This window comes from Cervus canadensis, chromosome 17 (genome assembly GCF_019320065.1).
Source record: "Cervus canadensis isolate Bull #8, Minnesota chromosome 17, ASM1932006v1, whole genome shotgun sequence".
Classification (NCBI taxonomy): Eukaryota; Metazoa; Chordata; class Mammalia; order Artiodactyla; family Cervidae; genus Cervus; species Cervus canadensis.
Window position 1 is genome coordinate 40,591,791 of NC_057402.1, and position 24,574 is coordinate 40,616,364.

General features: G+C 45.5%; 1 protein-coding gene and 1 long non-coding RNA gene across 2 annotated transcripts in view; one reads left to right on the forward strand and one right to left on the reverse strand.

Annotated features, from left to right (window-relative positions):
- Positions 1-1,363: 1,363 nt before the first annotated feature.
- On the reverse strand, positions 1,364-8,279 carry LOC122419614. Its single transcript, XR_006262936.1, has 3 exons — positions 7,852-8,279; positions 6,643-6,829; positions 1,364-1,427 (listed from the first exon to the last, which is right to left on the reverse strand). It is a non-coding gene; the product is annotated as an uncharacterized LOC122419614 (long non-coding RNA).
- A 3,474-nt stretch (positions 8,280-11,753) lies between these two features.
- Positions 11,754-24,574, forward strand: part of TRPM1 (transient receptor potential cation channel subfamily M member 1) — a 65,445-nt gene continuing 52,624 nt past the window's right edge. The window contains exons 1-6 of the mRNA XM_043434315.1: positions 11,754-11,813; positions 15,732-15,811; positions 17,279-17,474; positions 20,568-20,781; positions 21,911-22,035; positions 22,694-22,865. Coding sequence (XP_043290250.1) covers positions 11,793-11,813; positions 15,732-15,811; positions 17,279-17,474; positions 20,568-20,781; positions 21,911-22,035; positions 22,694-22,865 — 808 coding nt within the window. The 5' untranslated portion in view covers positions 11,754-11,792. The remainder of the gene's footprint in view (positions 11,814-15,731; positions 15,812-17,278; positions 17,475-20,567; positions 20,782-21,910; positions 22,036-22,693; positions 22,866-24,574) is intronic.

The following is a 24,574-nucleotide window of genomic DNA, read 5'->3' on the forward strand; positions in this document are numbered from 1 at the left end:
GAAAACCCCAGGCTCAGATGATTTCACTTGTAAATTCCATCAAACTTGTAAAGAAGAATTAATACTAATCTTTCACCAACTCTTACAGAAAATAGAAGGTGAAACATTTCCCAGGTCATTCTGTGAAGCCAGGATTATCCTGATTAAAAAACAAGCAAACAAAAATAAATAAATAAATAAAAAACAAGCAAACAAACAATAAAACTGGATAAGAGCATTGCAAGAAATGAAAACTATTCTTATTAAGACACCATTTCTTAATAAGATGGACAAAAAATCCAAAAGTTTAATAGCACATTCTATAGACAAAGCTGTGGGGAAACAATTCTCATAAAATACTGGTGGAAATGCAAGATGGTGCAGCCTCTATGGTGGAGAAGGCAATGGCAACCCACTCCAGTGTTCTTGCCTGGAGAATCCCAGGGACGGGGGAGCCTGGTGGGCTGCCGTCTGTGGAGTCGCACAGAGTTGGACGCGACTGAAGCAACTTAGCAGCAGCAGCAGCAACCTCTATGGAGGGAAACTTTGCAATGTTAGCAAAATTACGTGTGCATTTAACCTTAATTCCAATAATCTCACTTCTAGGAAACTAGCCTAGAGATGACTGGCAAAATACAAAAGGACACACGGCAAGGCTTTTTGCTGCTCGGTGATTTGTAAAGACCAAAACTCACCCAAGTGTCCATCTGGTTGAATCAATTTTCATGCATTCACTCACGGATTCAGGTTACACAGCTACAAAAAAGAAATGAGACACGGCTAAGTAATGCCTCCCAAAAGTGGAGAAGATAAGTACAAAAAGCAAGGTGGGAAAAAGTGTATAAAGTCCTCTATCAGTTCCATGAAAAAAATACATGTGTCTGTATAGACACAGAATTAATATTATATACTAATACTCAGAATGAGAAAGATTAAAACAAAAAATATTTTAAAGTTTACTTTACACTTTAAATAAACTTTAGGAAGAAATAGATATAGTAGTCAGACACTTCTGAAAAAACCTTTGCAGTTTTGAGTTTGCAATAATGTAATCATTTTATATAATTATAAAACAAAATTAAATTGAGAAGTCAATGTCTAAAAACCCAGGGGAAAATTCCATAAGTGAATCCAACTATGTATCATTTTTGCAGAGTAGCCACACAAGGCAGAATCATTTTAGGTGATGTGAAAACCCTGATGGGATATGTGTGTGTGAGTGCTAAGTCCCTTCAGTTGGGTCCAACTGTTTGCGACCCCATGGACTATAGCCGGCCAGGTTCCTCTGTCCATGAGATTCTCTAGGCAAAATACTGGAGTGGGTTGCCAGGCCATCCTCCAGCAGATCTTCTTGACCCAGGGATAGATCTGGTGTCTCTTCTGTCTTCCACATTGGCAGGTGAGTTCTTTAGCACTGAGCCACCTGGGAAGTCCTTGATGGGATATACCTCAGACCAAAAAGAAAAATAAAACAACATTTTAAACCGCTTTCAGTAATTTATGGGTCACAGTAATACTGTTGCTCTGAAACTTTACCTAAGGTAAAGCAAAAGAGAAACTGTGTCAATGACCTGAAGATAAGAGAGCATAAAGAAAAAGAGACATAAATATAAAATCAAGGACTTTAAAGAAAATCACTCTTTTTAAATCTGAATGGGAAATTATCAGTATGAACTCATGATGAATTTTCTTTTATGTATATTATATAAATTAATATATGTGATAAAAATCATATATTTTTATTAACATAACCTGTTAGCATATCATGTTCCTTTCTGGTCCGTTTTTCTCTAAGTATATTTTTATAGCTGGAATCAAACTGTACATAAAATTTACTCATATTTTCCTCCTAGGATTAATCATATTGAAAGTTAAAATATTAAAATAGAATATATTAAAATATTAACAATATTTTTAAAATAATGTTTTATTCAACTGCAAACATCCAAAATATCATTTCAACATGCAATCAGTAAAAAATATGATCACCAGTCTTGGCCATTTCATGTGTTTTATGCTAGATTTCATCTCAAATTGAACGGGCCAAGTTTTATGTTCTCAGTTAGCAGGCAGATGGGACTGGGGCCACCGTGTTGCACGTGGGGGCTGGGCACCGTGTTGCAGTCCCAGGGGGCTGGGCTCAGCATGCCGGCCCCAGGGAGGATGGGCATTGGCTTGCAGAGGTCTGGGGATCCTATTCTCTTCATCTTATCTGATCCTGAGAAGGGCCTAAATGACCAGTGACAGTCGTGTCCACTGACTGGTGAGCCACTTACTGGCTGGCTGGGATGGGGCTGGTCCATGGTTCTGCAGCCATGGTGGGGCTGGCCATAGAGGCAGCCACAGGGAAGGCAGGAGGCCTCCCTGGTTGCTCCAGTCTGATTCCTGATGCCCCAGAAGTGCCCAGCATCCAAAATTCTGCCTCAAGCCACGCAGTCAGACCTACAGCCACCTGCAGCGGCCCCCTCTGCCCAGAAAGACTCCTGCTAAAAGCTGTGAGCCCATCAGGGGTGTGGTCTACAGGGTACATAACCCTGCTGCCAGGCCAGAGCTGCTTCAGGGCAGGCACTGCCGACTCATTCCAGGCTGTGTGCATGGGCAAAGCTTGGCAGGAGTCACACTTTACCCAACCCCGGCACTCACTCTGCTGGGACAAAGCCATCAACCTTTAGTGGGCAGAGACCCAAGACAAGCTGCTGAAAGCAAAGGATAGACCTCCCCTCCCCAGGCCCCCTACACAGTCCTGCATCCACCTCCAAACTTCAGAGGCTCCCCAAGCCCCTAGGCATCCCCCAGGTGTGGTTACGTCCTGCTGCAGCTGGTGGTGGGGGCTGGTCCCAGGCTTGGCCTGCAGTCCCGGGAGCTCTACAGGGGGGACCTGACAGCCTGGGCCAGTTAGGGTCCTGCCTGCCTCTCACAATGTCTGGGCAAACAGCCTCCTGACTCATATGATCCTCAGTCTCCTCATCTATAAAATGTGAACTCCCCTAACGCCCCTTGCGTCCAGTCTGCCTGTATCTCTGTTGGCTCCTCTGTGATGACAGAGGGAACCCAGGCTGAGGAGACTTGCAGCCTCCTCTGTTGGGGAGGCGTTCCTTGTGTGGAAGGCCATGGTGGGGAGAATTTCAGGGCTCGGGTTTCTTCTTTCCTCAATTCATGTCCATTGAATCAGTGATGTTATTTAACCATCTCATCCTCTTCCGCCCCCTTCTCCTTTTGCCCTCAATCTTTCCCCACATCAGGGTCTTTTCAGAATGAGTCAGTTCTTCCCATCAGGTGGCCAAAATATTGGAGCTTCAGCATCAGTCCTTCCAATGAATATTCAGGGTTGATTTCCTTTAAGACTGACCTGTTTGATCTCCTTGATCACTGGACTAATCATTACAGCAAACCTCAGAAACTCTCATCACGGTAGTTGTGGGGTGACTGTGGACATAGATCGCTCGGGCTGTGCTTGGAGTGGGGACCTGGGGGCTCAGGAGCACCAAGAGAAGGCTGACAGTCACATGGGACTCACGTCCACCTCGACCTCTGGCCCAGCCTCAGATGATTTCAAAGGATTAGGGTAATTAGGGCACTGCCTTCAAGCCAGGAGCCTGCTGAAAGAGCCAGTTATGTCCAATTGTCTCAATTATGCAAACAGTGCTGACATTTTTAGCTGGGAAGGGCTGCTGGAGGAAGGGTCACTTCAAAGGGAAAGTTCTTGCTCCCCTCCTCCCGCCTCCCCAGACCCCAAGGCTGCTTTTGTGGCATCGACATTGAACAGTCTGGTGGGGTGGGCTGGGCTGTGGCTTCCTTTTTGGGCCTTGAAGCGAGGTCACAAGCCTCATGGGGATCATGAGGGCTCAGTATGGGGGCTCACGAGCTCCTCATGTGGACGCCCCCTCTTAAAGGGTGGGCCCTCCTCAGTCAGCCTCCTGCCTGGCCAGAGGAGGCGGCGGAAAGAGGTCAGCTGCACCCTCTTGGCCCCGTGCTGGGGCAGGTAAGCTCAGGTGTGGGGGAGTGCAGGTGCGCTGTGACAGGTAAGCTCAGGCATGGGGAAGTGTTGCAGGTGTAGGACTCAGATTCCTGGGGCCTCCAGCTCCTCTCCTGTGGCGCATGGCTGAACAAGGTCATGTGGGAAGGGCCAGTGAATCCATGTTCCCTGAAGGGACAAGCCTATGGAACCGGCCACCACCAGGCTCCAATGTCTAAATGCAGCTGCTGGGGTTCTGCTGAGAAGCCCCAGCTCCAGGGCTTGGCCTCCTGGCCTTCACTCCCTAGCATCTTACCTTTGTCCCCTGATTCCTGCAGAATGTGCATCTGTGTGTCTTCCTCTTGGCTGGGATATCCCTGTAAGCCTTTATCAGCTGACATTTTAGCCATTAGTTAAAACCTCGGCAGAAAGATTGATTGGCTGTGAAGGAAGATGGAGGTTCCTTCTTACTGCTAGGGGACGGGAGGTGGGAAATGGGAGTTGGCTTCCAGAAGCCAGTTCACCTGCCAGTGCAGGAGACCCAGGAGATGTGTGTTTGATCCCTGGAGGAAGGCATGACCCCTGGAAGAGGGCATGACAACCCACTCCAGTATACTTGCCTGGGAAATCCTATGGACAGAGGAGCCTGGCGGGCTACAGTCCATGGGGTCACAAAGCGTTGGACACAACTTAGCATGCACACACGCCCAAGTCCAACAACTGCACAACTAAGGATCTGTCCTAAGGAAATAATCCTGACAGATTAATGTAAATATAAGCCAACATTTATAGAGCGCTATTTACTACAGTAAGACACAGGGGACAATCCAAATGCTGAAATAGAGGACTGGACACATAATCATGGTCTATCTACAAGGTAAAATGTAGTCTTTTTTTTTTATGTGGATCATTTTAAAGTCTACTTAATTTGTTACAATACTGCTTCTGTTGTATGTTTTAGGTTTTAGGCCTTGAGCCATCAAGGATTTTAGCTCCCTAACCAGGGATAAAATTCTCTTCTCTAGCCCTGGAAAGTGAAGTCTTAACCACTGGACCACCAGGGAAGTCTTTGTAATGTATTAACTTTTTAAACGACAGAGAAGAGTGAATAATGACAAAGCAGGGATAATCATATTTTCCATTACACATGCATGTACACGCTCACACACACACACACATCTTATCTATTCTTGGAAAAAGCCAAGGAATACGTTGAAATACTAGCCATTATTTTAAATGCAGTTTGTATGTGTGATGTTTATTTATTCCTTTGTACATTTCTTTTTCTTTTACTTTAACAATATTCGATAATGAATACATTTTCATTTTGTTACCAGAAAATTTTTAAACTATAGCAAATATTAACAAAAATAGTGGGAATGTGGGGAAGATTGAAAATATTCACAGGATTTGTTCTCAGCTGACCAGGGGTAGGAGACAGGAATAAAAGAAGGGAGAGAGGTTGGGAGAAAAAAGACAAGACAGATTTGCTGAGTCTGAGGTAAGTATTTATGGAGGAATTAAGAGGGACGATTGGTCTCTCTGGGAGAGGACCTTAGTAATACAGGTCTGATTTTGGGAAAGGGTTGTCTTTGGGAATGTTTACCAAATTACATTTTGCAAGGTATTGAGCAGCATTTAAAAAATATATATATATACATATATATATAATCTGATTTGTTTATTTATGGCTGTGATAGCTCTCCACTGCTGTGTGGGTATCACTCTAGTTGTGGCCAGTGGGGGCTACTCTCTAGTTGTGGTGCTCAGGCTTCTCTTACCGCAGAGCACGGACTCTAGGGCATACAGACTTCAATAATTGTGGCTCCTGGGCTCTAGAGCACAGGCTTCATTGCTCCATAGCATGTGGGATCTTTCCGGATCAGGGATCGAATCCATGTCTCCTAGGTTGGCAGGAGGATTCTTTACCACTGAACCCCCAGGGAAGCCCCTCAAGCAGCAGTTTTGGCTCATGGCATTTGCAGTGATCATTCCCTGCCGTGTATTTTAGGCACCAGAAAATGTAACAGGAAATGTCAACCAGTACCGAGGGTATTTGCTGTCATGGTTTATGTTTTATTAGTTATTTTTCAGCAGAAGTCAGGGCTTGTGTTGGGTTTGGCTCCTTCGAAACTTCATTTATTTGCTTTGCAAAGTTGATAAGTACAAGGCACAGAAAGATGTGCGGACGTTTTAAGTGGTTGGTCTCTATTTTGAACTAAGTGAAAACAAAGCAGACTTTCTATTAACTTACAGGTCTCTTGACTTGGAGCACTAGGTATTCTTAGAAAATTCTCTCTTGCTTTGTTTGAAAATGTTTTAAAGATGTCCTATAATTTTGTGTGCATGCGTGCACGTTTGTGTGTGTGTGTTAAAGTTCTAGATCTGGGAAAATAGAAGCCCTCATCCAGAGGACTAATGAGACCCCGTCCCTGACCTAGAGATTAATGGTGTTCAGCATTTAAACACCTCCATTAAAAAGACAGTCACCAGGGATATATTAATATGCAGAGAGATCTGTCCCCAGACATCATTGTACATTGTAGAGTAGCTGTATCCAAACAAAAATAAGCCATGTTAAAAAAAATTAGTGAAATATAAAAACGTATTTAACTCAATATATCCCCAATATGATAATTTCAAAAAGTGGTCAACATAAAAAGCGTATTAGTGAGTTACTTTTTGTCTGTTTTTGAATGCGTTCATACCTAGTAGCTCAGTTGTGTCTGACTGTTGTGTAGAAACAACAGTCCAGTTGTGTCCACAGACACCATGGACTGTAGCCTGCAAGGCTCCTCTGTCCATGGGATTCTCTAGGCAAGAATACTAAAGTGGGTTGCCATTCCCTTCTCTAGGGAATCTTCTCAGGAATCAAACCCACTTCTCCTGCATCTCCTGCATTGGCAAGCAGATTCTTTACCACTGAGCCACCTGGGAAAATCCTCCCAAACACTTTTTCTTTTCTTTCTTTCTTTTCTGGGGTTGGAGGAGTGGGGTGACGGTACTACAAAGCACATAGGATCTTAGCTCCCCAAACAGGGATCAGATCCACACCCCCTGCATTGGAAGGTGAAGTCTTAATCACTGGACCTTCAGGGAAATCCCCACTTTTCTTTCTAAGGTCTAGTGTTAGACATGGAAAATGATAACTTGCTGTTTTACATGTAAGTTCACAGCATATCCCAACTCAGACCAGCCAGATTTAAGATGCTCCATAAGCTACCTGTGGCTGCCATCTTGAACTCGACATTTATACCTCAAGGTTGGTTCTTGCACAGCTAGATCGTGCCAGCAAAATCTTATTACAACTTTTTTTTTTACTCAAAATAGAGATAGTTCTTTCTCTATCCTCCTTAAAGGGAGGACCTCAAAAGCATCTGCCCATTTTGGAGAAAATTTTTTGAATCTGCCAGAGAAGACAGATGTGTGATGAGAGACAGAGCCATGCAGGGAAGTCAGGCCAGCCACCTGGCCAAGAGACTGGCCAAGCCTGTGGCTTCACCATGTCACTGTGTCTTATGTCTCGATGCCCCCTAACTTCCCAGTTGTTGTTCAGTCACTCAGTCGTGTCAAACTCTTTGCAACCCCATAAACTGCAGCATGCCAGGCTTCTCTGTCCACCACTATCTCTCAGAGTTTGCTCAAACTCATGTCCATTGAGTCAGTGATGCCATCCAACCATCACCTTCCAGAGTCCCTACCAAAGCCCTAACCCCTCCACTGCCTGTTTCCTCATCTGTGAAACCACATTGAGGGAGCCCATGGTCTCCACATGGCCCCCACCCCAAATGCATCCAGATTTGAGCAGGCATCACTGTGCCCATCACAGCAGAGAGGGGAGGCCTGTCATTCTTCCCTGTCCTGCTGTCCCCTCTTCAAGAGCACTTTCCCCTTGTCTCCTGTGTGGGGGGACTCACCACCTCTTGCAGCTGTGCGGGAGGTCTGTCAGCCGGAGTCCCCACATCCTCAGGGCAGTGCAGGGCAGCCAGAGGTCAAGGTTTTCACACGGGGACCTCTCTTGCAGTTAATAACAGCAGCAAATTCTCCTCCTGATACAAGGGTCAAACCAAGTCCACGTGTGGGCCCCATGCAGCCCTGGATGAGAGCGAGCGCAAGGCGTCTGCTCTAAATAGACACATGAGACCAGCGGTTTCTTTCAGCTAAATTGGTCCGCAAATCACCATTTCACTGTGGCCTTTGCTGTTAATTTTGGCCCAAGAAGCAGGGCCACTGAGTAAACAGAGACTCACCCAGCAGCAAACCAGCTCTTAGTTCCGAAGCCACTTCCTGAGGCCCAGACCAGGCTGCCCCGTCGCCCCAGCCCCACCCTCCCCACCTTCCCTGGGCACCCCCACTTCAGCCCTGCCTTCTCCAGGCTGTGCCCTGCCCTGCTCCTCCCACCCACACCTCCCCAGAGGCCCCTCCCCGTCCACAGGAACCCATTCCAGAAGGTCCTGATGCCACCCCTATTCTGGATGGAGGTGGAGGGGGTGAAGCTGGCTGTCTACAACTCCTCAGGACTTGGCTCTAAATCCACATAAAAGTCCAGCAAATAACCTGATCATGAGATCCAGTGGCCACTCCCCAGGTTGTACAAAGGTTACCTGGGGATTTTTATTGTTAATAGCAGGTACTTCTTTTTTTTTTTTTTTCCTTTCTTTGAAAACAAAACAAAAAAATGAGCTGGCAGGGCCATCAGTCCACTCCCCTCTGACCTCCCTCCCACAACCTGGCTAGTCCATCAAGGACACACGATCCTCAGCAGGCCCCTGAGACACTGTGTCTGTCCTCTACCTCCCAGACCTTGCATCCCCAGCCCTCTCCCCTGCTCCTGGGGGCTCAATGCCAGACACCTTCTTCTCTACTTCCTGCAGTCTCTCCATCAGCAGTCTCTCTGATTCCCATTATCTAGAGTTGTCTAGATATCGCTATACTCTTAGTCTCATTTATGCAACCAGCTGACCCCTTTCCCTCCCTGCAGTTCCAGTGGGTGCCTGGAGCCTAAGGTGTCCACTGCAGGGGGTTGGGTTGTCTTCCTCAAGCCTGGGCCTGCGTGGCCCCACCTCCATAAATTGCACCCCAGCCACCCAGCTCCACCAGCCAGAAACCTAGGTTCCTGATTAGGCCGCTCCCCTCTCTCCATCTCCATCAACATCAGGTCCTTTCCCAGTCCCGCCAGCACCACCAAATGTTCCATCTGCCTGCCTCTGAACCTTCCCCAAGCAAGAGAAATTGACCAGATAAGGGTTTTTCTTTTATTATTAGGAATTGTTGTTCATTTGTGTTATTTTATTATTAGTTATTGTTATTAGTTATTATATTATTAGTTATTGTTAATCTCTTACTGTGCCTAATTTATAAATTAAACTTTATCATAAGTATGTATGGGAAAAGGCATAGTATATCCCAAATTTGGTCCTATCTGGGTTTCGGGCATCAACTGGGGGTCCTAGCATGTAACCCCTGTAGATAAGGGAGGGGGGCTATTGGAATGACCAGGATTTCCATTTAAATATGTGTGTATGCACGCTTAGTTGCTTGGTCACGTGCGACTCTTTTGTGACCCCATGGACTGTAGCCCACCAGGCTCCTCTGTCCATGGAATTCTCCAGGCAAGAATACTGGAGTGGGTTGCCATTTCCTTCTCCAGGGGATCTTCCTGAACGAGGGATCGAAACCGTGTCTCCTGTAGGACTTCCCAAATACTGCACAAATATCATCCCAGTTGAAGCTCAGAACTATGCAAAGCAGTGTCCCTTTCAGAGACAGGAAAGTTGCAGCTCAAAGTGGTGGGCAGGGCTCCCACATTCCCCTCACTCAGCTTCCTGCACTCTTTCAGATGGGAGCCTAATCCCATCCCCAGGACAAGGGTTCCCATTACCCTGCCCCAAGGCATTTCAAATAACCACTTCCTGAAAAAAATAAAATGTTTCTCAATTTCTGTTAAAAAAATAAAATAAAAGTTTATTTGTGATGGAAGAGACTACTTCAGATGAGTGAGCGGGATCTAGCCTGGGGGCTGGGGGGACCTGGAGGGTTTATGAATGAACCCCAGGAGGCTCGGCTTCCTTTCATCCGAGTCCACCCTCCCTTCCTTAATCCCTTGGCCTGACTCAGCCTGGGGCATCCTCCGGAGGGCTGGGAGGACTGTTTACCGAGGGGCCCTCCACCCACGGCCTCTCACCTGAATTTGCCTCTGAGGCTGAGCTCGCCCCACGTGAGCTGAGGCTCTCTCCCGGTGACCTGGGTGACTTCCTGCTCTATGTGCCCAGCTGCCCTCAGGGGCCGGGGGATGGGCTACTGCCCGCATCCCTGGCAACACTCCACCTGGGCTTCTGAATCACCCCTTAGTCACCAGGGGACAGTGAGCACCGCCCTTCCGCCAGGCACTCCTACAGGAGACCGAGCAGGGCTGTGGCTTCTGAGATTCCTGTGGGAGGAAAAGGGTCAGAAGAGAGAGGGAGGGTGTGTAGGAACAGGTTGCCGGAGGGGCTGGGGGGCGGGGAGCCAGAGAGCCTCCCTGCTGGGCCTCTTGACGGAAACTGGACCCTGTGAAGCATGACTGCAGGCACAGAGTGAGTGACTTCCGGGACTTCTTGTTCATCCTCAGAAGATTCAAGAACATTTCTGGAGACTAAGCAGTAACATAGCACCACGGACTCGATGGACATGAATCTCCCACAAAAATCACAGGAGCCACAGTCCTGCTCCGTCCCCTGCAGGAGTGCCTGCAGCAAACTCCAGGAGATAGTGAAGGACAGGGGAGCCTGGAATGCTGCAGTAGGCCATGGGGTCGTAAACAGTCAGATACAACTGACTGAACAACAACAACAAGCAGTAACTGGAATTTTGGAACTTCCTAACTAAACTAAAAAAAGATTAAGAAAAATTCAGTTACTACTAAAGCAAAGCCTTTCTTTCCTCAGGGAAGGTATGGTAATCACACGCTAGCTTTTTCATTAGAAAAATAATGGATTTTTGGTGAAGCAGAGGGAAGTGGGTTGAGCCTGGAGCTGTGTGGATGCCAGCTGCTGCCCTTGCCCATGGCTACAAGCAGAGTCAGTGCTGGGCGCCCTGAAAAGCCCCCTCCTGAGTTGGGGGAGCAGATGCCAGGCTGATGCCCCCAGAGGTCCACGGATGCCCTGCACCTGCAGGAAGGGCGCCCGGGGGCACTGGGTGGTGGGGGTGTTTGAGTACTGCCTGTGACAGAATAGATGTGAATATGTCTGAGGCATGTTACTGCCGTCCCAGTTCCTTACCCACCTCAGCATGTGAGACCCTGCAGGGCAGATGGTTTGTCCCCCTTGTGATGACAGGGGTCTGGGCCTAGTTGTCCAAGGGGCTAGATCCTGGCTTTCTGATTTCCCACGTGCATGCATGCATGTGTGCCCTGTCTAAGTCACATCCATCTCTTTGCGACCCCATGGACTGTAGCCCACCAGTCTCCTTTGTCCATGTGATTTCCAGGCAAGTACACTGGAGTGGGTTGCCATACCCTGCCGTCCAGGAGATCTTCCCAACCCAGGGATCGAACCCGAGTCTTGTGCATTAGCAGGTGGATTCTTTATCACTGTGCCACCTGGGAAGCTCCCCTGATTTCCCACACCTGGTTATTAACAGTTTTCTGTGAAGGGCCCACTTGTTGGTTTCTTATGCAGGGGTGGGGTGGGGGCACTGGGAGGAAGGGTCAGTGAGCCATTAGAGGGAGTAGGGCCTGGAGAGGGATCAGAGGGTGGGAGCCAGAAAGGGTGGGCGGGGCTGGGGAGCAGGGCCAAAGATGAGGGAAAAGACTGAAGGATGTCCTAAGGTCATGTCTCTACAGCTCCTGTGACCATTCCCCAGCCTTTGCTTGTCTTTCATGGCCTTTGGAGTTTTGAAGGTCAGTGATTTCAGTTATTTTCCAGGATGCTCCTCAATCTGGGTTGTCTAAAGTTTCCTCCCTATTAGATTTAGATTTTGCATTTTAGGCAATTTTTCTTCTCTGCATTTCATCTAGAGGCTCATGGTGAATATTGATTTCATTGCTGGTGACAGCTCACTTTATTTTAGGTGGTATTCACCAGATTTCTCCAACCTGTCAGGTTACTCATTTCCCCTTTGTGATTAAGAAATATCTGTGGGAGATGAGATTATGTAAGTGTACTGTTACTCTTTAATCCTTTACCCATGGCATGTAGATTTCATCAAAGATTCTTGACGGTTGCCCCAAATGTTGGTTTTCTTTATTTTATTTATTTTTTTAAATATTTATTTATTTGGCTGTCCCGGGTCTTTAGCTGTGGCATGTGGAATCTAGTTCCCTGACTAGGGGTGGAACCCGGGCCCCCTACATTGGGAGGGTGACTAAAAAATGCAAGAAAGAGCTTTCCCATCTTCCCTATATATTTATTTATGTATAAATTTATGCCATTGTGAGTTCATAGGTCCTTATTTCAGCCAAAGGGTTACAGTTCTTTATTGTGATCATTTAGTTTCAGGCTCACATCCCAGATAAAGCCAGCGAGAGCCCTTTCAAAGAGGGTTCTGTGTTTTCTGACAAGTTCCCAAGTGGAAAGTAAACACTTCCTTACTTTCTGGCACAAGATGTTCCAAGCTCTTCTTGTACTTTCTCTGCCCCAGATCTGGATTCAGTCATTTGTCCTAGGAGCCCTGGCTTTTTTTAGTGGAGAATGTTGTTTAGAAACAAATATTTGCACACTAAGTATATTCATTTCTGTCAGAGTGTTTTTAGGCCCTTTTGGTGGATGGAGCCAGGAAATAAATATACATACGTGAGCATGCGTGGTCAGCCGATGATCCCCAGTGATCCCCAGTCTCCTGAGCTCTGTGCTTTGTGTAACCATGTTGGTCTCAGCCTGTGGACAATGAAGCTCCCAGCGAGGCATGCCCAGGGCATTCACCCAGGCCTCACTGCAGGGAACTCCACAGACATCACCCCTCTGGGACTAATGTGGCTGCCCTAGCCCTTGTGGTTCTTATTCTGATTGCAAAATACTTCAGCCAAGACCAAGGGAACTTGGAGGAATAAGATTTACTAGTCACAGGTCCTGGAGGGTCTATGGCACACTTGAAGGATGGCTACACACCAAGGTCGTACATTAACATCATTCAGATTTTTAAACAGGAAAACTTACACCCACACAGAAAACCACACACAGATGTTTATGGCATCTTTATTTGGAATTGACACAATTTAGATGCAACCAGCTTCAGAGGGTGGATGGGTAAATAAACTGTGGTACATCCAGACCATGGAATATTATTCAGCACTAAAAAAAGAGTCATCTGTCAGAAAGGCACAGTAGAAGCTTAAAGACAAATAACTAAGTGAAAGAAGGGGCTTCCAGGTGACACAGCTTGGTAAAGAAACTGCCTGCCAATGCAGGAGACGTAAGAGAAACGGGTTTGATCCGTGGGTCAGGAAGATCCCCGGGTCAGGAAGATCCCCTGTAGGAGGCATGGCAACCTACTCCAGTATTCTTGTCTGGAGAATCCCCATGGATACAGGAACCTGGAGAGCTATAGTCCATAGCATCACGCAGAGTCAGACACGACTGAAGCAACTTAGCATGCATGCAAGTGAAATAAGCCAACCTAAAAGGACTTTAGAGCGGATGATTCCAACTATACAACATCCTGGAAAAGGTGCAACTATGGAGATAGTAAAAATTCAGTGGTTTCCAGAGATTAGGAGGAGGGAGGGATGAATAGGTGGAGCACAGAAGATTTTGGGGGCAGAAAATACTGTGTATGATACTATAATGGTGGATAGAAGTCACTTTAATTTGTCAAACCATAGACTGTACGATGCCAAGAGTGAAATAACACACACTATCAACCTCAGGTGGTGAAGATTTGTCACTGTAGGTTCGATTTTGGTAAAAAATACACTACCCTGGTGGAGAACGTTGATAAAGATGGGCAGGGAGTTTATGGGAAATCTCTGTACCACCCTTTCAATTTTGTTGTAAACCTAAAATGGCTCTAAAAAAATAAAGTCTTTATTTTTTGTTTTTTTAAATTGAAATATAGTTGATTTACAATGTTGTGTTAGTTTCAGGACAGCAGAATGATTCAGTTATCTGTATCTATATCTATGTATCTTTGGCCACATTGTGCAATGTGTGGGATCTTAGTTCTCTGGCCAGGAAATGAACCCAGGTCCCACAGTGACAGCACTGAGTCCTAACCACTGGTCCACCAGGGAATTCCCATATATTCTTTTTCAGACTCTTTTCCTTTATTGATTATTACAAGATATTGAGTATAGTTCCGTGTGCTATATAGTAGGTCCTTATCATTTATCTGTTTTATATATAGTGGTGTGCATCTGCTAATCCCGAGCTCCTAACTTATCCCTCCCCCCACAACCTTTCCCCTTTGGTAAGCATAAATGTGTTTTCTGTGTCTGTGAGTCCCTTTCTGTCTTGTAAATAAGTCTGTTTGTATCACATTGTTAGATCCCACATAAAAGCAATATCATATGATATTTGTCTTTCTTTATGGCTTACTTCACTAAGCTTGACAAAAAATAAAATCTTTAAAAAACTGAGCAGGGCACCAGGCTCTGGGCGCCTCCTTCCCACCCAGGTCCCTGAGGCCTCTAGGTCTCCCCTTCAGGGAGCCACTGCCAGCTGCTCCTGGCGTATCATTTCCATACATGGTGTCTGTTTTCTAGAAATTATCCTGTGGCTTGCTTTTTCACTTACCATAGCTCAGTGATTTTCCCCTATCGATAGAACAAGAACATCCTATTCTCTTTCTTTCAAAAAATTTTTTTGTTTTCTCAAAGAATTGTGTCGATGACTATCCTGTGATTCGGGTAACAATCCCCTACTGATAAGCAGTAGGTGACTCCCAGCCTTTTGATATCACAGACAGTGATGCAGTAAATAGCCTTGGGCCTGTGTCAGCTTGTTCAGGCATATTTGTAGAATAAAATCCTGAAAAATGGCAAGTGAAAACATATAAGCTTTGTAACTGCAACAAAGGATTGCCAAATTACCCTTGATGGTAAATGTACCAATTTCCAGCCCCAGCATCAGTGTTACATGAGGACCCAGTTCTTCACAATCTTCAATATTTTTAATTATAAAAATAACAGTTGGTGAATCTGAGCACCAATTAGAAACATTACTTATAAAATGACTACAGTGCAATGGGGCCTGGGAGTCTAGAGAAGACCAGGTTCTTGACAGCAAATTGAAGACCTGATCAGAATGACTTCCCTGATGGTCCAGTGATTAAGACTTTGCCTCCCAATGCAGCAGACATGGGTTCCATCTCTGGTCCGGGGGCTAAGATCCCACATGCCTTGCCAAAAAACCAAAACGTGAATGGAAACAATATTGTAGCAAATTCAATAAAGACTTTAAAAATGGTACACACACACACACACACACACAACATCTTAAGGAAAAACAAAACAAAACAAAGACCTAATCAGAGACTGGACAATTTTGTCAGCTTTTCCAATAACTCAGGTCCATACCAGGCTCCGCAGGGCACTGGCTGGCTCTAGGGGCACCATCGTTCCCCTTCTGTAGACTCTGATTTTCATGCAAAGCACAGGTTTCCTAGCCCTACGGAAACCACAAAAGCATATTTCTGAGCCATTTCTCTTAAAAGGAACCAGAGCTAAGACCCTGAAAGGCTTGCATTCACCGTTCTTAGAGGTGTTTATTCAGATGTTTTGGGCAGACTCCCTGTTACTATTCATTTTATAAAAGTAAAATAATGAATTCTGAGGTTGGTTTGGGAATATCTCGGTCTAATGTCCACTTTTTTCCTCTTCTAGGGACAGAAAGCTTGGATAGAAAAAACCTTTTGCAAACGAGAATGTATCTTTGTCATTCCCAGCACTAAAGACCCTAACAGGTAAATTGGAAGCCATAATTAAGACGTTATTCAAAATAGCCCTTGTCCACCAGCTGCCAGCAACTATTCTGGTGTTTGAGGGAGAGGGAGGAGGAGTCAAGGATGCCCAGAACTTATTCTCCATGTGAGTCATTAAGCAGGGAGTCACCTGGGCTATAAACTCCTCTGTCAGGATGCAGACAGCCAAAATGACCTACAGATTCAATGTAATCCCTATCAGAGTTCTAGCTGACTTCTTTATAGAAATCGACAAGCTGATTGGCATGGAATTGCAAGGGATCCAGAACAGTCAAAACAATCTTATAAAAAAGAACAAAGTAGAAGGGCTCATGTTACCTGATTTTAAAACTTCCTACAGTTCTACACTAATCAAGGTAGTGTAGTACTGGAATAAGGGTAGATATAAAGACCAATATAATAGAACTGAGAGTCCAGAAAGAAACCCACTTGTCTATGACTTGTCTATGATTCTTCGGCAAGGTTACCTAACCTGATGGGGAAAGATTAGTCTCTTCATCAAATGATCTGAAACAACTGGACATCAAGGTGCAAAGGAATGGCTTTAAGCCCCTACCTCACACCACATACAAAAATTAACTCCAAATCTATCACAAGTCAGATATAAGGGCTAAAACTATAAAGTTCTTAGACAAAAATATAGAAGTTAATCTTCATGACCTTGGATTTGGCAAATGGTTCTTTGAATTGACACCAAAAGTATGAGCAACAAAACAAATACACTTTCAATGTTAACTTGTGTAGAGAAATGTTTTACTAAAGCAATGGAAGAATTCAGCAATATTGAAAAATCCTTGAGGGTCAACTCTATATGGGGGGTGGGTGGAGAGTGAGTGTCCTTTGTCACAGAATTTCAGTGACTGGTGGCCATAATCATGTTGTCAAGACACCAAAAAGAATTAAAGGACTTCCCTGGTGGTTCAGTGGTTAAGAATCTGCCTGACAACTACAGGGGACACAGGTTCAGTCCCTGGTCTGGGAAGATCTCACATGCCGTGGGGCAACTAAATCCCTGTGCCACAACTACTGAGCCTGTGCTCTGGAGCCTGTGCTCCACAGCAAGAGAAGTCACGGCAGTGAGAAGCCCTCAACATAACTATAGAGTACTCCCCGCTCTCTGCAACTAGAGAAAACCGGGATGCAACAACGAAGACCCAATACAGCCAAAAATAAATAAATAAAAAATTTAAAGTGAAAACAACAATCCTTTAAAAAAAATAAGAATTAATATGTGTGCAGTAAGGCAGGGCAGTCATCCAATGTGTTTAAAATAGTCTGGCATGGAAATAGATATGCACTGATTATCTGGAAAAGGACACCATAAGGGGTGTTTCTGTCCCCAGTAAAGCTGGATGAGGAAGGTGTTAGTCTGCTCCCATTGAGGTTAAGGCATCATAAGGAGGAGAATGTTCTAGAAAGACCAAGCTTTGTCTTTGTCTTTGTTTTCAGGTGTTGCTGTGGCCAGCTCACCAACCAACACATCCCCCCTCTGCCAAGTGTAACAGCCAGCAAAAATGGAGAGGAAAACAAGTTGGCGGAAGTTCAACCTGAAAAATGGTCTGTTGGCAAACACACCCAGAGCTACCCCACAGATTCCTATGGGATTCTCGAATTCCAGGGCGGCGGATACTCCAACAAAGCCATGGTAAGAGAGGCCTTGGGGAGGGGTGTCGCTAAGCCACAGCCTCCTTCAGAGGCCCAGCCTCCCAGACTCTGAGACTGTAGACACCTGGGTCTTCTTTCAAGGGTGTGATGCAATCTTCCTAGAATTTTTATTGTAAAGACAAGAAATATATCTGCACACTCCACTTTTTAGCCATGAGATTTGGAAACTGGGCACTATGATAAAGAACACATGCTGTGCTGTGCTCAGTTGTGTTTGACTCTTTGCAATCCCCTGGACTGTAGCCCTCCAGGCTCCTCTTTCCATGGAATTTGCCAGGCAAGAATACTGGAGTAGGTTGTCATTTCCTCCTCCAGGGACTGAACCCAGGTTTTTCTACACTGCAGACACATTCTTTATTGTCTGAGCCACCAGGGAAGTCCCAAGAATACTGGAGTGGGTTGTCATTTCCTCCTCCAGGGCATCTTCCTGAATCAGGGATCGAACATGCATCTCCTGCATTGGCAGGCCAGTTCTTTATCACTGAGCCACCAGGGAAACACAGTATCCTTTACATCTATACCACGAATCACAGTCCAGCCGGACTCTACAAAGATACTCTTCCATCTCCAGGGATAAGAGACGAATTATGTCATTTGGTTTTTAGGGTTGTTTGGGGCTTTGTTTTGTCTTTTCTATTAAATAACTGCGGGCATTGAGCCACCCTTACATGGGTGAGGAGTGCCTGGAAATATTTCTCTCTAAAGTCCAAGCCCAGCCTCCCTTGGCGGGCATTCAGCTGGTCCGAGAAGACAAGAAGACGGAGGCTTTTCACATCTGCATGTAAACAGGGAGTGCCCTCTGCCTTTCTGAGGAGCCCTGCCAGAGAGGGGAGGCGGCAGCACTGGGATCCCTTTCAGCCCATTCTGAATAATACTCCCACGGTCCCTGTCAGGCCATTTTTGCTATTTCATTCTATTTCACTGGCCCAACATCATTGTTCAGATAAAATTCAGAAGTGTTCCAAGCAAATACCATAGCATTGGGTCTTCCAGAAGGGCACCCTGCCTACTGGCCAGGACACAAAGAGGCATTTCACAGGGACCAGTGCATGGCCTCATTAACCTCTTCTTCACTTTGAGGGAAAGGTCCAGCCCCAAGATCAGTTACGAGCCCCTTTTCCAGCCCCATTCCCTCTAAGACATCCTGTCCAGCATCTGGAGCCACATTCCAGCTGAGCCAGCTTGGGACCTTTTTTAAAAAAATTTTTATCGGACTACAGTTGATTTTCAATGTTGTGTCAGTTTCTGGTGTACAGCAAAGTGAATTAGCTATACATATACATATATCCAATCTTTTATAGTCTTTTCCCATACAGACCATGAGCAAGTTCCCTGTGCTATACAGGAGGTCCTTATTAGTTCTCTATTATATGTATAGTACTGTGTGTAAATGTCAACCGCAATTTCCCAATTTATCCCTCCCCAACACCTCCGGTTCTATAGGCTTCCCTAGTGACTCGGTGGTAAAGGATCCGCCTGCAATGCAGGAGAATCGAGTTAGATCCCTGGGTTGGGAAGACCTCCTGGAGAAGGAAATGACAACCCAGTCCAGTATTTTTGCTAGGAAATCCCATGGACAGTGGAGCCTGGTGGGCTACAGTCCATGGGGTCGCAAAGAGTTGGACACAACTGAGTGACTGAGCACCCAAGCATGCACAAAGCAGTCAGCTTTGACCTGTTATAAAGGTTTCTGATTCAACAGTAAAAGAGAGATGGTCCAGGAAGACTGAGATTTGGGGGGGTTGGGGGAAGGGGAGGGGGTTTCAGTTGACTATCACCAGATTAGACTGGATTTCACTTTCTTCCATGGGCTTGGAAGAATCCCTGGCTTGAACAATGCAATTTAGCAACTGATCAGGAGCACATGGAATATAGCCCAACAATGACCAATTGTCAAGAAGCTTTACATAAAAGTAGATAAATTCCTAAATTGCTCTAAAATTTTTGTAAACCTAGCAGGCATATTTCCTAGAAGTTTCCAATGAACAAAAAGTATCCAGAAATAAAATCAATCTGGAGTAATTTCTGTGCTCCTATGAATGCTAGACACAGTGAAGAAGTATTTCAATTGTTGTTTAGAACTAAAAATGGTCTTTGCTTTGAAATTTTAGAATGTGTTTCCTTTGAATTTCGGTTTCATTTTCTACAAATTTGTTTCTACAAATTTTCTACAGATTTCTGACAAATTTGCTAATTTGCAGACGTTTGTTCATGTGTGTGACAGTACTTAAGTTTTGGGGGGTTATGTACTTTAAAAATATTTTTTATTAGAGTATAGTTGCTTTACAATATTGTGTTATTTTCTGCTATAAGTCAGAAACAGAAAAACGAATGTCATATATTAATGCATATATGTGGAATGTAGAAAAATGGTACAGATGAACCTATTTGCAATGCACATAATTTTTAACAAACTAGTTAAATAATTTAAAATAAATCTTTGCTAATAGTATTATCTTTTGGTATCGGACAATTTCAGGATTCCTTTTACTCTCAGTATTAATTATTGTCATTATAGAAGTTCTGATACTAGGAAAATTAGCTGGGAACTTTGACAAAATAAATCATCCTAAGGCAATGAAAAATGCAACCCACTCCAGTATTCTTGCCTGGAGAATGCCGTGGACAGAGGAGCCTGGAGGGCTACAGTCAGGGGGTCACAAAGAGTCTGACACAACTAACACTCACACAACACAAGGCAATGAAAAAATAAAAGATAAGGTTTGCCAGGTAAAATACAAGACTCCCAATTACATTTGAATTTCAGATAGATAACATAATTTTTAAGGATGCCCCAAATATTGCAGGAGGCATACTTATACTAAAACATGTTCCATTGTTCATGTAAAATTCAAGTTTAGCTATGCATTCTGTATTTTTACTTGCCGAATCTGGCAACCCTCCAGTGTTCCTTCCCATCATGTGGCCACGGACTTGCACAGAGGGCCCCAGATCCCTGCCAGAGAGAAAGGCAGGAGGCTGTCACTTGAACTGGAGTGACAGTGACAGAGTCAGCGACAGTGACAGAGTCAGACCCAAGAAAGGGTGCTGAGGGCCACACCCTCTTTTGCAGTATATCCGGGTCTCCTACGACACCAAGCCAGACTCGCTGCTTCATCTCATGGTGAGAGACTGGCAGCTGGAGCTCCCCAAGCTCTTAATATCCGTGCATGGGGGCCTTCAGAACTTTGAGATGCAGCCCAAGCTGAAGCAGGTCTTCGGGAAAGGCCTGATCAAGGCTGCCATGACCACTGGGGCCTGGATCTTCACCGGGGGCGTCAGCACGGGTAAGTGTCGGCCCTCTCCCTGGCTGTGAATGTGCAGACCCCAAGATCACTGTGGTTCCCTAGGAGCTTTGGGATAATTAAGATCAAGAAACAAAACATGCTGCATCCTGAGATTGAGACAGGCTGGGTCCTGAGACCCTTCGCTGCAGTGCTGGCACCTGGACACACCTCTCCTTGAGATACAAAATCAAAGGAACTAAAGAGAAAGTCTCATAAAGTTATTTTTATGGGACTAAAAAATATCTATGTGTATGCACAGTTGGGACAAATTCTGGACCCAAAATATACAAAGAGACCAAAAACAAAAACAACTGCCACTTCTGAAGAGCCTGGAGCAAAAGCAGGGGATCAGGAGCAAAAACAGGGTATTGTGCATGCCCCCTGCACGTAGCACCACCTAATAGGTGGGCAAAACACCTAAGTCACCCCTCCAGCCTCACCCCTGGACACACTCCTGATCCTCACTCCATGTAAGGAACCAGCTCACCCCACTTTGGGGAGCAAGCAAAGGCACCTGTTGTTTGTTCTCACTCCCCCTCTGCTGCAGCAGGGACCCCAGTAAAGTCTTGCCAGAATCTTGTCTGGCCTCTAGTCAATCTCTATTGATGGGGGAAGGCCAAGAACCGTGGTTGGTAACAGTAATATTTATGGCAGAAGTGAAACTTTTATGTGGTATCTTGCTATTTATTTTGGTATGATCATGATAATGGTCAACATCTCTGGCACCTACTATGTGCCATTCTTTGACATGAGCACTGGACAAAGCCTCATTTTCACTGAGGCTTCTGACAATCCTTTTCCCATCACTGAGGCCCAGAGAGGTTGAGAAACACACCTGGCTGTCTGACTCTCAGCTTTAGCTGAATGCAGACAAAGGGAGAACCTTGCTTCATCCATCCTTAGGTCTTGGAAACTTGTAAAGAAAATTCCTGTACAGTTGCTTTGGTTTTTATTTTCCCTTTCCTAGGAGCTAATGCAGGATAACTAGTTTTTATGCGCTCAGACTTTCAGTGATTCAACCCTGTTCTGCAGGAAGTGGAGCAGCTCAGAGCAGGGATCCCTAAACTTCCTGAAAAGTGATTTGATGAGAGGTAAGGGGCCTGCGATTATGACTTACGGCTGCTCACAGGTGTCATCAGCCACGTGGGGGATGCCTTGAAGGACCACTCCTCCAAGTCCAGAGGCCGGGTCTGTGCTATAGGAATTGCTCCCTGGGGTATCGTGGAGAACAAGGAAGACCTGGTTGGAAGGGATGTAAGTATTTTCTCCCCAGAGATGTGCAATTTTTAAAAATCAAAGTCTTTATTTTGATGTCATTGTAGATTTCACCTGCAGTTGTAGGAAATAATAAAGGGAGGTCTCATGTAGCCTTTCCCCTTTCCCCAGCAGTGACATCTTGCGAAATGATGATAAAAGACTTCAAGCAGGATACTGACCGCCCCGTGCCTCAGCAGTAAAGAACCCGCCTGCCAATGCAGGAAACGAAGGTTCTATCCCTGGGTCAGGAAGATCCCCTGAAGAAGGGCATGATCTAAAATGTTGGGGTGTCAGGACTTCCTTGATGCTTCAGTGGTTGACACTCCATGCTTCCATTGCAGGGGGTGTGGGTTCAATCCCCGGTCAGGGAACTAAGATCCCATATCCCATGAGGTGTGGTTGAAATACGAAAAAAATTTTTTTAATCGCAGAATTAAGATATTGGGTTGTCATGACTAAAATATTTTTTCTAACTTAATATGAAAATTGCAAAAAAACAAAAAAAAAACTTTCAATAGAGAGTCTAGGGAAGGCAGAGCAGGTTGAAGTGCACGATTAGATAAAGCCATAGCTCCACATCCGAGTGTTTTTACTTCTCCTGTTAGTCTTATTGTTGAAGTTCTGCAGCTCTGATCTGTGCTGTGCATTTCATCAGGTGACACGGGTGTACCAGACCATGTCCAACCCCCTGAGTAAGCTCTCTGTGCTCAACAACTCACACACGCACTTCATCCTGGCCGACAATGGCACCCTGGGCAAGTACGGGGCCGAGGTGATGCTGAGACGGCAGCTAGAGAAGCACATTTCTTTGCAGAAGATCAACACGAGTAAGTTGTTCCATGGGCTTGGGACTGTCCTGCAAACCAGGCTGGAGAAGAGACTGCCCGCAGGCATTTACAGCCTTCCCCTGACTCCTCTTCGACCACAGCAAGACCCTTTCCCTTGGCCACTGACCAAATCCCCCTCCTTGAGCTGCACTAGGATGCTTTGCCCCAAGTTCACAAGGAGCCTGGGCCCGAGAAACAGCTCCACAGCCGTTGTCATGGTGACAGCATTCCCCACCATGTTGTCAGTGGTTACCATTCCTTGTAATGGCAATAGTTACTTTAAAATAATTTTTATTGGAATATATTTGATTTACAATGCTAAGTTGATTCCTTCTGTACAGTAAAGCGACTGTTCAAACTCCAGTGATTCTTAATGTCAAACAATGGCCAAATGATCTTAAAGGGTATTTTGTTGTAACCATTACTGGTAAGATTGCAAAAGACAGTCTAGACCTGGGAAATGGTCACTGTAAATCATAATTAAAGGGTCTGTAGGGCTGCAGTGTGGCCGGAATGAGACAGCGTGCTGTGAAAAGTTGTGGATTTCCAAGGAGCAGCGGCCTGGCTGATGGCTTTCACATTTGTGCTGTCCTGGCCACGTGCGTGTTCATGCTGCCCAGCCTCCCCTGGCCATGTGACTTGTGGGCTTCCCTTTGTCATCCTTTGCCCAGGGTTCTAAGTAGGGCAGGGACAGCAAAGGGGTGCTCAGTCGTCACCTCCCACAGCACGGAGCTTCAGCAGTCCAGCCCGAACCATGAAGAGCCAGCTCTCCTCTGTTTCTAGAAAAGAAGGTGATTGGGTCCCTGGAGTCCTGAAGATCTCAAATGTCAAGCCTAAGTCCACAAAGTCTTGGTCCATTTCTTCAGCATCTCTTGGTTGGTCCATTTCCCAGCATCTCTTGGCTAGAGAGCCTGCCTGGTACATACCAGATCCTCAACACATAGCTTCTGAAATGAATATAACTGAGATTAACTCTGGTAGGAGATTGCAAAGCTGTTCACAATGGGACTTCCCTGGCAGTCCAGCACTTAGGACTCCATGCCTTCACTGCAGGAGACATGGGTTCTAGCCCTGGTCAGGGAACTAGGATCCTGCATGTCCTGAGGTGCAGGCAAAAAAAAAAAAAAGTTCAAAATATTTAAGAATTACTGACTGTAGAAATGCATTGTGGAAGCAAACCAGAAACTCTCAATTCCCCTGCTTGAAGTTCTTAGACCTTCTTTCAACTGTGCTGGCAGTTCCTATCCAAAGTCCTTCAGAACCATGAGACCAAGGACAGATCTTCTATTCACTACCTTATTCACCGAGATCAGATAACTCCCATCACAACAAACAGACACTGGGGAAACATGCTCAGAACATAGTCTGTCCTGGCCAGTTTGAGGGTAAAATTGTGAAGTAGGAAACTGGGTCTTTGCTGTTCCTTCACTCCCACTATCTCCCCTCCCACCCAGAATCCTGAGTTCTTGAGGCACTCCTGTTACCACCTGCTTCCCAGAGCCCACCTTCCAGTTCTGCCACCAGAGTCGGCTTGTCCTACCATGTTCAGAAGAGTCCTGTCATCTCACAGAGGCAGAGGGAGGACTCTGGGGAAGTCATTATTTTTTAAATTAATTTTTATGGGAGTGAAGTTGCTTTACAAGGTTGTGTTAATTTCTTCTGTAACAGCACAGTGAATCAGCTATACGTATACATGTGTCCCCTCTTTT